We start from the raw sequence: 14,998 nt of genomic DNA on the forward strand, positions 1-14,998 counted from the left end.
GCTCACAAACCATTAAACAGCTGCGAGGTCCTTTACTGCGTAATTCTGCGTTAATTCGATTTTGAATCTTCTTTCGTTAAGCGTGGATGGTGTTGCTTCATTTCCCATGTTTTTGGATCGTCACTCCGACAAACGCTCTAACGCTTTCGAGATTTTCTTTCCTCAACTTTTATGTCAGTGAATATCGATTCTCAACTTTTAAAACCTTCCAGTAAGTTACTACGGAAATAGTAAATTCTATTATGATCATGTTAAGCTTCTTGAGCTAACAAGTGCTGAAATATTTGCGGCTGAAAAAATCAGTTAGACTTTTCTCCGTCAAGAAATACGAAACACTTGACGTGCTGGAATATCCATTTGTGTATATGTATTCCCGATTCAGGTCTAGCACCCCGGAATAAATGTTTTTTTTTTTATTGTGATTGAGGTTAACGTCCGTGGCTTGAAGTCGTTTAACAGAGTAGTCCGAGAATAGCTCAAGAATGTAAGAATGGCTCACGCTTGCCATACGCTGGTCCAGCTTATCCTGATTTCTGTTGAGAACCTGGGAGTGTACATTGTTCACGATAACAATGGCCGACCCTTGTGTTTGCCATTATCGTCGTTCGATTAAGCAATGGCTCGCCACGCTCTTTCAGTCTTATAGTCAATGGACAACATGTCGTCGGCCGTTAAGAACTTTTACGATATGTTGAATTCAGCTTTCAAATGCGCTCTGAGAGAAGCACATCAATAGGTGTAAGTGTTAACGCATTCTCAACGCTAGAATTATCGTTCATGGTAAACCGCAAGCGTCTTTTGTTTGTACCTATGGCGTATGCGTTTCTAGCGAACGCTTGCTGATAAATCGTCACTACAACTTCGAATTCCCTGCAACAGATGACTCGGCACAACGTTGGCCAGCCGAGCCCTTTTCTAGAATAAACTAACTACACAACCAACTTCCTCTCGTCTTCCTCTGTCAGATCTACAGCTTTGTTATTTGTAACTATGTTGCGTTTTTTTTTCTTTATCGGCTCACTTTTGCTAACGCGACGCCATGAACCGATAAGGAGCTTGGGATCAATAGGGCCAACTGAATGGAGGTGATGTTGACAGCTCGAGACCTTAAGCCTAACTCGTCGAAGAAGACTTTTTGATGGCACTTTTCACAGCTTGCAACATAGTATGAAGAGCAAGTAGCCTATCGACACACTTCGTTGTCCGGCAAACCGTTCTCTAGAACCCGACTTCTATTTGGTTAGAAAAGATGTCGATGATGCGAATTGTCTGTACCATAACTTACAAACAAATCGTGCTTGGCAGAGGAACATTAAATTCATAATGGATAAATGATGTGTTGATACCGTTTCTTCAAACAGAAGGATCTTAAAGCGAATCTAATGGCTCGAACTATTCCGAGTTCGGTACAAACGCGGAACGGTATAATCGATAGAGTTTTCCCCGTTGCGTCTCTCTCGGCACTAGCATTTTGTGGGAAAGCATCTACCGAGGAGTCCACGGTGAATCGATCTGAGATACAGAATCGTGGCAAAACCTTGTTTTTTCGCAGTATAGCTACGCTGTTTAAAAAACAAACCGAATGTTTATTAATGAATGACCTTCTTCCCACAATACAGTAGTCGAGGGTAAGTGTGAAATGAGCAAAAGACCTCATTTACTACCTGCCACCAGTTGCTGCTATTTATTGGAGGCTCTACGTTTTTAGGATATATGCATTCGAAGGCTAAGTTTAAGACGTTCGTTGATACTACTCTAAGTAAGCAGTATAACGGGACCGTCCTCTGAGGCGAAGTGCTTAAAAACGGCCCACTGGGTTCTGCATCAGACGATACGGAAGAATGTGTTCTGAAGCCTATCTAGCGGGCGATGTTTTCTTATAGTTTTCGACGCTTCGAACAGCTTCGATTTTGAAGTGATTTTTCCTTGATTCGGTCCCTAAACCGCCAGGAACTTCAAGTGGTAGACGACAAGTACCCGTTTGTGAGGACGGAACAGCCACTGCGAAAGTAAATTTCTGTTATTTCTTCTTAGGTAACCGCAATCGTCTATTGAAATTTATTGAAACTTAGTATACTATGAAACGGTTTGCGATCAACGGACTAACTCACACAACGTTGTGCCGCCGGATTGAGGTGCGACATCAGCGGATGTTCTTACATTCTCGGTTGAAACGAAGCCTTTATTAATCATATATTGTCCTGTATTGACATTTTTCGGTGCTACTTCGGACGGTTTCCGTTTCCTGCGGAAGCCAGAGGACAGTATGACTCTTATAAGGAGCGCGAATGAACAGTAACATTAGAATTTTAGAAAGTACAGTTTCATACATAAACATATAGAGCGACATCTGATTTACGTGGTTTAATTTTGACGCGCGAATGAACCCTCCGCTTTAGCATGAATTTGGGTCTCAATGAGTAACAAATCGGCGAAATTTCAGCTTATCTTAAACGCTTCCAAAGCGAATTTTGCGTTCGGACTATTTGCACGGCCCTTTTTAACTGATTTTCTTGAAAATAGTTCAATAATTCTTTCTACCGAACAGCAAAACAAACCATTTTACCTCCGCTTCAGGTCACTGTTGACTTGGTATTTCCAAACGACGAGAAATAATATCGAAAACGACATTATCATTAGTACGTAAAACAGAAGGTTGCGTAGAAGAGGTATGTCGTTAGAACAGTCCGTCAGCTGCAACGGAACCACAGTAAAAAAAGACCAAAAAGATCAAACATGAAAATAGCAACAAGCGCTCTTTAGGTAGACATAATATAGGGTTTGCACAATCATATCGTTGTTAAGATAAGACTCGCAACTCTGTTGTCTCAGGCCCGTGCAAGTGTTTGGTCAGAAGATTTTGATTTTTATTTTCGGTTCGAACGATAAAAATCTTTTAATAATTGCTTTTTTTTTTGTTATAATGATCGATCACGGTACTCGCGATAATGCAGTGGTAACGTGTTTTCCTGCTAAGCTTAATGGCACGCGGTAACCTACATTCGAATTTGAGCGTAACGGCTAGAGCACGGGCTACAAAAATGACAAACCAGGTGTGATAATGAATCATTTGCTTATACGCTCACTGCGAGCACGCGTACAGACCGTTAAAAGCTCTTTCGCAGCCGCTTCATGCAGCTTGTTGACACTGTGCTGATTTGTGGATCGGCTGCATGATCTCGGCGTCACAGAATCGCTCGATCGCAGCCCTGGCAAGCTAGCATCGTTTCAACCTACCTATTTTCATTGTACAACATTGAATATTAGGACGAGCAACGTCCTACAATGAAGCTAGGCAGCTCCTCTCCTTTGTCCTTTAATTTACTTGTAAATGTACAAGCGTACTATTGCGCGAGGAGACCACATACCTTGAACGGTAACTTGGAGACGTTGCGAATGTTGCAAACGGAGCGAAAGTCTTCATCGTTGAGTTGTTCTAGAATGTCAACAATGAAGCTTTTGTTCACGAGCGCAGTTCCGTCTACACGTGAAGGATGATCGATCACGGCAATCAGTAAGCGGACCTTGATCACATCGTCATTGTAAAAGACCACGGGGTTGTCGTCAGGAAATCTCACCTGTAGTGGGCTTTCTAGTCTACACAAAACGAGAACAAGTTTTTATGCACCGGCTGATATTCCATGCAGTCAGAAATAGGCATTACGTCCTCTTCGACAGTATACGAATTTGCTGCGCACGCTAATTTAAAAAGCAGAAGACGCTGCATGAGTTCATGACTTTTGGATAAAAAATTAGGTTTTGTTATGGATACCTTTAGTAAAATTTATCATAAACTAATTCTATTCTTAAGTTGCTATACCTCACAGCCACTCTTGCTTAACTATTACTAATTATCGAAATATCTAAAATTGACCCTAGGTGTCGTTCGCCTAGCCTGATATTTTGTTTACATTATTATCCAAGTACGCCATGTAAAAATATATTATTGCAGCAAATGTTTTTTTAATATGTAATCTCAATAATATATTTAATGTAGATCGTCATTAGACTCTTTTAAACTTGCTTGATCGGACGCGAAAAACCGTTGAATTACACGAACCATATTTTTCATAAGAACAGTTGCAATACTACCGATTATGACTCATAAGCTTTATCGATTTTCTTCCGATTTGTTATTGTAAGGTAAGGCGCAAAGACCGAAACGAAAAATCAGAAGTAACAAAATATTTGAAGTACTTCCGCGGTTATCGATCTTCTGTTCCGAGCCGTTCCGCTCTGAAATGACTAACTTAATAGAAAGGCGACTACACTAATACAACCTTGCAATACTGGATTTATTGCTCGCCCTGATGAAGAACACGTCCTGCAAACACCTTTTTACATCTGTCCACCTTTCGACGGGCTGCAGACTGTTTCTATTGTATTGTTCGCCAGCTACACACTCATCGTGCAGGTACGCTATTAAAAACCGGACAACAAACCTGTTATTATTGGTAATAGTTTTTGTTTGTGGCTTGAAGTTAGATCAGTTAGTGAACAATTCGTACGTTTCAAGTTAGGTTTCTAGCCAGTGAAGCATCGTCGTTCATCTGTCGAAGAGAGGTTTTCGTTTTCTCAGTATTAACACTCAGGCTATATTAGACCCGTCATACTCATGTGAATCTAACGTAACATAAACTTAGAATGCAGACAAATGATCTAACGATTCTTAACTTAGTCGATAATCAATAGGATGGTCATTTTTTTTGCTGTGGGGCTCATTTATCGATGATCGTATATCAAAGGTAGCAATGATTGTGCACTTGTCTGACTTCAATTTGTGCGACAAGCGATTCGTCTCTAGTCCCTATCAGAGGCAGCATCGCGGTGTTATCAGATCGGCGTCGTTTCAATTTATAGTCATCGTACTTTTCGATCGGCCAATTTTCTAAAGCAGACCATTATTTATAATTATAAAATTATTACTTTGTTATGGAACGGGACGTGCCCGCTGGGCTTGGCCCCCTGATCGAGGCGCTTCGGGGTGTTGGCCTGTATAAAAGTCGAAATTTTAATTAAACAGCTTCGTCGCGAAAAGGAATACTATTTTTAAGTAAATCATAAGTTGAGGCCCTCTTTCGGGTGTTGAAAGCTACACTGATCCGCTAGTTGATTGTTTGGCTGGTCCAATGGGATCATGCGGACCGTTCGCGAAGGTAACCAATTTTTAGCTAGCAAAGACTCTACAATAGCAGAACGCTTTAGAGCGACCAGAGCAGAGTGGTTGCTCTGCTCTGATATCCCTCTGATAACAATCTCGTACAAAGCTTCTCCTGCTATGCTCACGGCATAAAGCATTTTGGTCTCGAAAATTCCCGCCATTACAGCGCTATTATCAGATCCGTTTATTTGTGCGAAACGAGACGAAGATTTCTGCTGGATCATTTGCAGTTAGCGTAGATAGGCTAACATAAAATCTCAGGTTATCCGGATCTGGTGAGCACTTGTAGGGATCACATGGCCATTTTCTACTAATAGCTGCCACCCGAACGTCGGTTGTTTATGGCACGGCCGCTCATTGGGGAACGCTAAAAAATAAGCACGTTCGCCATTTATCCTCTGTAGTTACGTCTGAAGTTACTGTTCACTATGAACTGTTGTGTGCCAATTTACCGTAATCGACGGTGACGCAGAAAACCGCAGCTTCTTTCCAAAACTCCTTAGCAAGTTCAATGTGTACTTTTTCGCCTTTTTGAGTGCATGTAATGTTGACGGCTTGCTCTTGTGTTTCAAGCTGAGAGGTAAAACTACAGTAATCAGTTTCCTCGGACGCGTTTGGCGTAAACGCCTGACTGTTCCATTTCAAACGTTGCGTCACCAGTATCGTCATAGTAGTACCTTTCAGCCATATCTGTAATATTTAGATAAACTTTCGATAAAATGCAGGCGAAATATTGATAGATATATAGCAGATTAGTAGCATAAATGAGTTGTGCTTTACAGAATTTCGATCAGAGACTATATTATTACCCTCATAGATATTTTCTCCAGATAATAAGTGTTTTATTATTGTACATTCAACTTGTATATGTACCCGATAAAGGTGCAAATGAATGATGGTCGTAGGAGCTATGGTCCTGCGGATAGTTAAGAACTTCGTTGTTGTTATTATTAAGCTTCTTCTTTAAGCCTGGAAGCTGGCCATTATATTTTGAATCTGGTTGCGCAATTAGCTATCTGCTAGCTATTGTTACTGGTTCTAAACGTTTCATCGTGCGGCGATAATCTGTCAAAGATTTTGTTTTGAGAAGATAAGACATCTCGGTCCGGTACGACCAAATACTTGCTGAGCTGATCCGGCACACGTTTAACAGGGATAACAAAGCGGCACCTCGAGCAATTTTCTCTGATCTACTTTGTCGCAGTGTATTTTCTGCTGCTTACGACAGCTGGTCCTACATAAATGGCGGTCACTGTAACAACATTCGTATGGACGATGCAATGCGTCGGAGCAGATCCGACCAGTAACGTGTGCCATGCACACTCTCTACGTATTCGTATACGGCTATGAATAGATCTGATACGAATATATTAAATACACAATGTGAAAAGTAAAACATAGTTAAATTGCAAGTTCAGGAGTGACTGAAATTCATTTCTCTTGATTTTACTATAAACGTCTACCAGTTTCTGGTTCTAGGCTCGGAGATGCATCACCGCCCATGTTGTTTTTTTGACTCGGTAAGGAACAATGCTATCGGGCTAATCGGATCATATGAAGTAGGCGCTTTTTGGCATAACCTCCAGCTTTTAGGCGACTTCATAGCGCTAGTCTGAGAATCTCATTTTTATCGGATTCAATTCATCTGAATATTGAATTGGTTCTGGATAAGAATGCGGACTCAGACAGAAGAACATATATTTCACGTTAAAAAAATAATGTTTCTAAATACATACAGTTTGCTGATTTTCCGGTCCCATCGTGCCAGAGAGTGAAATGGTATTGCTCTTCGTATTCAGGTCGTTTGATGTGCCCAGCTGGAACCAGTCTCCTTCGGACGATGATATATTCATCTGAATATCATAGGATATAGATTTGAAAAAATGGGCAGTTGTGGTTTGGGACTAACGGAAATTTTGTGGTATAAGCAAAAGGGTTACTTCCCGTGACTTGAAGGGCGTTATAACGTATTACTAGACGCTATTGTTAAAAACAAACAGATTTTGAGCGGTTAGTTGTTGCGCGTTGTTCCGTTAGAGAGGAACACGCAGTAGTCGATTATGGCGCTATTAAATAATCCTAATAAAACAACATTCAAGCGTAACTAATCATTGTTTAGCAAAATCTGACGGTGGATTAACACGTGCGGGGATCAGGTAAGTTCAGCAGGTGTCTTACATAACACAGTTACTAACAGACAGAATTTTCCAAGATGCAGTCAGGGGCTCTATTGCGTCGGCTTCCATTTATGGATTATCAACAACAGACGGCTTGCCAGAATTTAGTTTATCTCGTACTTTCTGTTGCGGAACTTTCTGGCCTTACGGTTGATGTTCACGCTCACCGCGTTTCCATGTCCTGCGAGCTTTCATGAAACTATAACGCTACTCCCGAACCCATATAATAGATAACACTCCCACTTTTTCTTTGTCGTCGTAGTATACGACCCATTGCGCCAATTCAAAGCTGTGCTATTGAATTAGCCTTCCATTTCTCCAATAGTAATTACTCCAAGGACAGTATATGAACAAATGCTCGACGCTAAGGTTTTCTCTTAACCCCTATCGATACGAAAATTAGCATTACCGTACTACAATTTGCCATTTGAATAACGATCCTATATATATATATATATCTGTGTTTGTTTTGAAAGTTAGCAGAAAAATCCCTGCAAAGTATGTATAACTTACTACGTCAATGCGGCAGTAAAATTTAGACGTTGTGCTGACGATCTCCTTGTTCTCATGCCACTGCAAGAGATACGCTCGTGGGTCTGGTCTCCTTGGAACAATTATTGTATCCGATGTTCCGTCACAAACATCTGTTACCGAGAATTGCGTCTTTTAAATTCGTTTTTAGGCCATAGTTGAAATACGTGTGTTTGTGTATTGATTATTTTATATTCGTACTGAGTATTGTAAGGATAAGCTACTGTGCGCTAGGGTGGAGACACGTCGACTTCAACGGCATCTGGTCTGCTCTAAAAAAAACATACTCAGCGCCAAGCAAAATTGGTACTAATCGGCAAATCTTTATAGTCTGCTTATCATTAACGAGTATCATTAAATATATCTGGCAGTGAAACAAAATGAAAGACAATTAATCAAGTGGATAAGTATTTGAACTTGAAAGAGCCGATAGCGGTGTCGTCCACGTAGTACTAATACCACAGTGTGTAGTGAAGTTAATCGGCTTTAGGGAACTGTTGGGAGTCGTTACCGAGTCTTACAAGTTGAGTGGGAAGGATCCATTCCGATTTAGAGAACCTGTTGATACGTCCAATGAATCTCACACAGAGGTCCCACATCTCATCGCCGTAAAACCTAAAAGTTCGAACGGTTAGTTTAATCGTTCACGCTGAGGGTATTAATCGAATGTGGAGCTACTGAGAGATCCCGTTATAAGTTAACCAACAGGTGGAGTTTTTAGACGATTCGTGTCTCGAAAGGACCGCATTATTCTTAGAATTTCTCCTCTTATAGTACCCTTGTCTTACACTTTGAAGAAAGCGGCGTAATTGACAAACTGAGGACCATCGGTTGGAAGTTTTATTTATCAACTTGCAGATAAAACTCATAGACTCAAGGGCTGTGTAATAAGTGCGGTTTATTTTTCGTTCTGTAGCACACGTTCTGTAGTAACGACACTACTATTGATCGTATACCCGCTTCATTTCTGCTATTCGATAGTGGCGAAACTTTATTTAAAAAAACACACAGATGTAGGAGTGAAACCGAACAGCGCAGTTCAAGCCAACATGGAAGGCTAATAAGTACTAACTTAAGGAAGGCTAACTTAAAGGAGGCTTTTCTCTTATTGCCTTCGATATCCATATGAAAACTAGGAAAAATGTAGGTAGTTCTATAAATAACATATTGGACACTCTCTTATATCGCTTGCCCTGTGGACCAACTATTCGCGTCGTAGTGTATGTTGGTAATGTAATGCTACGAGGGGCACCACATCTTGTTCGTGAGAGATAGACTCAAATCATACAGTTATGTTGCTTGTGATACGCATAAAGATATATTATAGCAGTCCCAAAGAAACAATGGAACCGAAATAATGTGTAGGGAAAATGATGAGTATCAGTGGCTGTCAGACGGAAGGCATAAACTAACAAATATAGAAATAACTATCATAATAATTAGACGTAGACAATGTCACCCAGAGGTTAGCTTAGGACATAGATATTCTGTAGACAGGTATGCAAAATTTACTCAACCAAGGAAGATTATATATGACAATGATGAGCCTTTAACAAATGACATGTAAAGATTAGAATGTATGGCTTTTCGATACGACCCTTACGATATGAAAACGAACAAAGGGCCCAGGCCTACCTTATAGTACGCTGTTCCTTAGGCCGTTTCTCCTCGTCATTCGTTGAAATGATGGAGAATATCTCCTCGTCCTGGAAGTAGCCACTGCTATTATGGGTGCAGCGACTGATATGTAGTTCGTCTCCATCACCGATACGAATCCGTTTCGGATCAATGTCCAAAATCGCCAAAGTTTGACTGTCATGTTTAAGCCTGATGTAGTGTAGGACCGTGTTGTCGTGCTGATAGACGATTTCGATACGCAAGAATATACATTTGTCTCCATTTTCTGGGGTACTTCGCCTCAATCTTTTCACAAACGGAACTATGGCTAAAATGAGTTTGCTTAGAATATACTAAAAGGCTTAACGCCATATATAACCGACGTAACGTACAGTTCGTGAGTCGTTGTCGGTGTCTCGTTGTAAAAACCCTGTTCCTGCGAAACTCAATTTCATAGAAATATCTATTGATTAAAGACCATGTATGTCGTAATAATACCTAAATAAATGCTTGGAGTTATACGTCTCGTACATAAATCCACGCCCGGATTCGGACCTGAACTACGATCTAAGCAAGTTACCCGTTACCACAACACGATCACGGGCCCATGTCGCAGCAACATCTTGGGAAGCCTCTTATTCAGAAGCGAATCATTTTGCTGGCCAATTGCGTTCAAGACATTTTGGTTCAGCGATGCGCCTTCTGTGCTTCAATATTTGCTGAGGCAATACTTAGGAACAATCTAGTTAAAGGAAGCGATCGGCGACAGCGCCAAATCGCAATTTATTCGCCGAGTACGACCGATACCTGTGACTCCGGGGTGAAAAAAAACTCCTTAAGTAATCTAGCTTATAAAATGAATGACTGCAAAGGGTTGCTATTCAGTAACAAGTAGATAAGCTCTATGCGCGAAGCCGCATTGGCTACATTTCGTAAGTCTGCTATTGCGTTAACTTGGCCCCAGCGTTTCCTGAGTCTCGTGACAAGCTTAGAGTAAAGAATAAATGATAAGAACTCAGTGTGAAGCCCTCACTAGTGCTATAGACGGTTACGCCATGACTGCATGGCATGTCTAAATTTACTGGCTCTTCTGGGCTGTTTACCCTCCAGGACATTCTGTATCGCACACAAGTCAAGATCAACATCAGGTTGTAAACCCGCTAGCCACTAGGAAGCATGATCTTCGCTGAAGCCTGATGAAAAGTTACCATCTCTGCCTGACTCGACGAAATAAAACACTGTAAATTTGCGAATAGGCTCACGTGGAGTTAGACGCCACCCGTCGCCCGAATCGGATCTCTTCTCTTGTTCAGACCTACTAAGTTGTTATTCGCAGTAACGAAATCCAATGATAACTTTATCTAACACTAGTGTGCTACTACAAATAGAAGATCGAAGTTCATGCAAAAATGCCCTTTTTGAAGATATTTTAATTTTCTAGCATCCGCCCCATAGAGCAAGCTCCGTTTTGCTCGTATAAATCACCGGGACTTTAGTCAGCCTCTTCGAAAATCAAATCCCGAAGCTTCCAATGTAAAGTAGGAACAATGAAATGTAAACCGGTGTGGAAGATTTTAGCACGATACCTAATCACGTGTTCATGATTGCACGTTGAGCCTTTTATTAAAGAGTCCCAAATGTACAAGCAGGTAAATGTTTCTTCGCGAAAGTTCAAAATTGTTTATAGCGGACTAAGGGATAGTCACCGTTGATCTGAGCACAATTATTAAGCAACCATCTGGCCTGAATTTTAATGCGGGAAGGTATGCAGACGCCGACAACACCCGATGATTTTGGATCAGCCATTGCTGTTCACATCATCCCGATTATTTTCTACTCGAGATCAAAATCGAGCGATCATCATCAAATTTCAAGCGGTGATAATCAGCTGAGATAAAAATCTTTAGCCATCGGGGGTTGTGGCGGATAATCGCAGGCCGAACGGATCACTGCTGTCCATCTGTGTTCCTATCGAACTAACAAAAACAATGGCCTTGCAACGTAAAGCTTTCGGCTTAGAACGAATCCGCAAACACATATGATTTGGTAGACCGACATCGTTGAAAGCCAGCAGAGCATTCGAAGCTCAAACAAATCAACTAACCTAAAAAAGGTAAAGTGAACCTTGTCTTCTGCTTCAGATTAAGCCGTAATCCTAATAGATAAACATGGAGGAATTCGCAGAGTTACAGGTGTTAGTACAAAATCATTCTGCGTGCAATGGCTTACGTGAGTCCATCGCTTGTTTATCTACTCGGTGTCCTCTATTTCGAATAAGACCTCTTGTAGAATGCCAAAGCACACTGGCTCGAATAGGACTAGAATGATTTAAAGGCTCATCGTATTCAATCGGCTGTTGTTAGATGGGGTTTTTGTTACCATTACGCTACTTTAGGGTTGTGGTTTTCGCAGCAGCACAATGGTGAAGCAGTCCGTTTTTGATGAGAAACATCGCATGAGAAAATATCGCTTTGAAGTACAACATGGATTTAGTCGCCACCAGCTACCTAATCGACATGGTTTAGTCGCGCATAGATATGATTTTGAAAGTTCATGTCGCCCACCGATTCTTGCATTAAGACTCTACATTTTGGCGCTGTTAATGACTGCTTGCAGCCCACCGGAGGGCTTCCTCTGTTGAAGATTGCTTATTTATGATACTGTTCGATGGAACAACTGGCAGCCGCTGAAGAGACAAACTTCGTACCGAACTTTAACAGGCATATAAGCAAGGTGAGCTCTCACCATCACACTCGCATAGCACGTTTTTCATTATGGCCATTGTTGGACTCCAAACTCACACATTCACACCTAAATTACAGCTTCGCCTTTGTGTGTTTCCACCACAAACCGGTGCGGACCCTATTCGATAACGTCTTTCAAAAGAAGAACCTATATTTTCGAGTTGTTAACTTGCAACGTGTATAAATATATCTGCGTAGTAAATTCTCACTAATCGTTGAAAAGATAAATAAGAAGAAGATAAAAAAAGTGTTGTATCTCCAATCTTCAAAATAACAGCACATCAGCTACCGGATTAGTCGTTTTAAATCTAATTTTTATCTTTCATTAATTTTATTATAGTCAACATCTTCGCCACATGGCATCCTTCTGCGTCTTTTTGTTATCAGTATTAATCGAAGTGCTGACCATATATATTCGCTTGCTTCACGGTTGGATGTTATCAAACTATCGTCACCATCGTCACCAGCAGGAACGTCGACTCCATTTATAGTAGAAGCGCGAGCAACGTCCACGACAAGAGTTGTCTTCTTTTTATCGCACTTCGTTCGCTGGGTCCCCTCCATTCAGTTAATTTGATCTTACGTGCGCTGCCGTTTAGCTTGTTGCCATTTATCGTGCTATCACTTTTTTGGTGGTAACTCTTGGCACCATCAAAGGCAATCGCTTGTTGAGCTGCACTAGCCCCGGAACGAGGCCGCTTTACCTTTTGCTAGATAACAGCAGAACTCTGCAGCGTCCATCCGTCTGGAGCCGATACGGCAAGGGCAGCTTGACGATTCTGCCCGTCTACCAAACAATTAGATAGATGCAGATATATAAACGCACCAACAACTAGCTAGCTTATAGTAAATATGTTTCGACTTGGTCGATCTTACAAGATTTATATACACATTTATGTGTGTTTTGTGTGTATGTGTGCGTCTACTCAAAATGCTGTTCTTCCATCACCTGCTGAGGCAGGCAACGCTCGACAGGCAGCCCTGTCAAGAGGCCTTCCCAAACCGCGAGTCTTTATGCCCCTAAAATACTCGGCCGTCTAACCGAACATCATCAACTACCCATACAATTTTCAGCTCATTTGACGATCTTTTACTTCGGTCTACCACATACCCTACGAAAATGGGCCAGGAAGACGTCGTCAGAACCCACATCAACAGCGTGATAATGCCATTATTATACCTGTCTAACGTGTATCCCAGTATGAACGTAAGTGCTAAGTGAATAAGTTGCTGCGTGCGACAGAGTGAAGCAATAAGGCAAAAAAGTGTACTAGACGAACGTATCCAAAAAAAAAATAGCGACTCCACTGAAGAGATCGTAGACTCGGCGGGTAACCAAAATCTTTTGTTGCCGAAGCTGATTCAGAGTTGCTGAGGTCGAGGACGTGACAGCGCAAAACGATGTTAACAGCTTTAGACCTGACGAAAATCGAGGGCCGCGTCGACCGGGTAATAGGCAGACAGCGAAGAGCTAGCAGCGAAAGGAAGGGAGCTTCTTCCCGTAGGAAAGGCACGTTTCGTCTGAGGGAGGCGCCAAGCGACCAACAAATAGCCGTTGGCGTTTTGACAAATTCCCAGTCGTCGTTGCTACTGGGAGCTTAACGTTCATCGACTACAGCAACATGGGTCGGACATTAAAAACACATTTTCACGCCTCATAATTGAGACACCGCAGGTTTTGCTGCTAATAACACAAAGGACAATAGCTATTCTACTACAGAAAGGACGTTCCCAGACGCGTACGATATGTAAATATTTTTCTCTTTCTAGCCAGAGATAATCGCAAAAGCCGACTATAAGATTATGTAATTATCTGGATGATTTTATTAAAACATAAATCAATACCCAACAGAGATCTGGCAAAAAACTATAAGTGAAATGCGCGCAACCACTGCAGCTGACAATTTGAATGGCAGATATACGTTTTAATGAATCGTATTAAGATTGTTGGTTGATGGTAGCGTCAATCTCTTTACGATTCACAAAATTAAAAATTACTAGGAGAGCCTTTAAGCTTTTGTCGAACGAACGTTCATAAATAAACAAAAGACCTGGGCATAGAACTGGAGCGGAAGTTCCATTCTGTTCGTATATAACGCGCTAGATAGACGTATTAATCTACGTCTACCTGGCGCGTTTGGGCGTTCCACATAGAACTTGCGTAATATCGTAAATATGTGCTTTATTCGAAATTAACCAATATGGTGGTGGGAACACTGCCTACGGTTAGAGCAGCTGCCGTGGCTGTCGTGATAAAAATAAAAATAGTCAACGTACTCAAGAATGCGCGATCAACTAACGCCTGTTACTTTCTATTGTAACTTTTTAGGCATAAGGTAACCTTTAGGCAAAAGATGCTCTTAGTCACGGAATCAGCTCCAGATGCGTTCTTTTTTTAGGGAAGAGAGAGCGTAAACGTGTGTTATGTTTATTCAGAACAAACAACTCGCTAGTTGGCCGCTTGTATCCTGACTAAAGCCGGTTCGATTGGTCATTGCGTAGCTCGCGATCTAAATAGAAAGCGGGATTCCCCAGTGACAATAGGATCCATGAAGAAAGAAGTTGTGGTCGAAAAAATCGCTGATGAAAAAAATTTTTCTTTTTTTAATAGCCACCATATAATCCTTGCTGCGCAGAAAGCGTTGCAGACGGAGATTTTCAGAGACAATGTTCGGATACATATTTATGCTAAACGCCGACATATACTATAGGTAAGACCGGCGAATATACAATTACGATAGAGCCTTACAAATGAGTTTGAGCTGCAT

The 14,998-nt window shown here is 41.4% G+C and overlaps 1 protein-coding gene across 6 annotated transcripts in view; it reads right to left on the reverse strand.

Annotated features, from left to right (window-relative positions):
* Positions 1-1,565: 1,565 nt before the first annotated feature.
* LOC111261686 (uncharacterized) overlaps positions 1,566-14,998 on the reverse strand; it is a 30,848-nt gene continuing 17,415 nt past the window's right edge. For 4 of the 6 annotated variants that reach the window (XM_022835344.2, XM_086968796.1, XM_022835337.2 and 1 more), the window contains 10 exons: positions 9,505-9,725; positions 8,381-8,484; positions 7,852-7,982; positions 6,898-7,014; positions 5,614-5,851; positions 4,281-4,419; positions 3,369-3,597; positions 2,567-2,694; positions 2,112-2,245; positions 1,566-2,001 (listed from right to left, as the gene is read on the reverse strand). In XM_022835344.2, the coding sequence (XP_022691079.1) occupies positions 1,856-2,001; positions 2,112-2,245; positions 2,567-2,694; positions 3,369-3,597; positions 4,281-4,419; positions 5,614-5,851; positions 6,898-7,014; positions 7,852-7,982; positions 8,381-8,484; positions 9,505-9,725 (1,587 nt within the window). In that variant the 3' untranslated portion in view covers positions 1,566-1,855. The remainder of the gene's footprint in view (positions 2,002-2,111; positions 2,246-2,566; positions 2,695-3,368; positions 3,598-4,280; positions 4,420-5,613; positions 5,852-6,897; positions 7,015-7,851; positions 7,983-8,380; positions 8,485-9,504; positions 9,726-14,998) is intronic. The other 2 variants (XM_022835341.2, XM_022835342.2) reach the window with 2 other exon arrangements.

This window comes from Varroa jacobsoni, unplaced genomic scaffold (assembly GCF_002532875.2).
Source record: "Varroa jacobsoni isolate VJ856 unplaced genomic scaffold, vjacob_1.0 scaffold_585, whole genome shotgun sequence".
In the NCBI taxonomy this organism is placed as follows: Eukaryota; Metazoa; Arthropoda; class Arachnida; order Mesostigmata; family Varroidae; genus Varroa; species Varroa jacobsoni.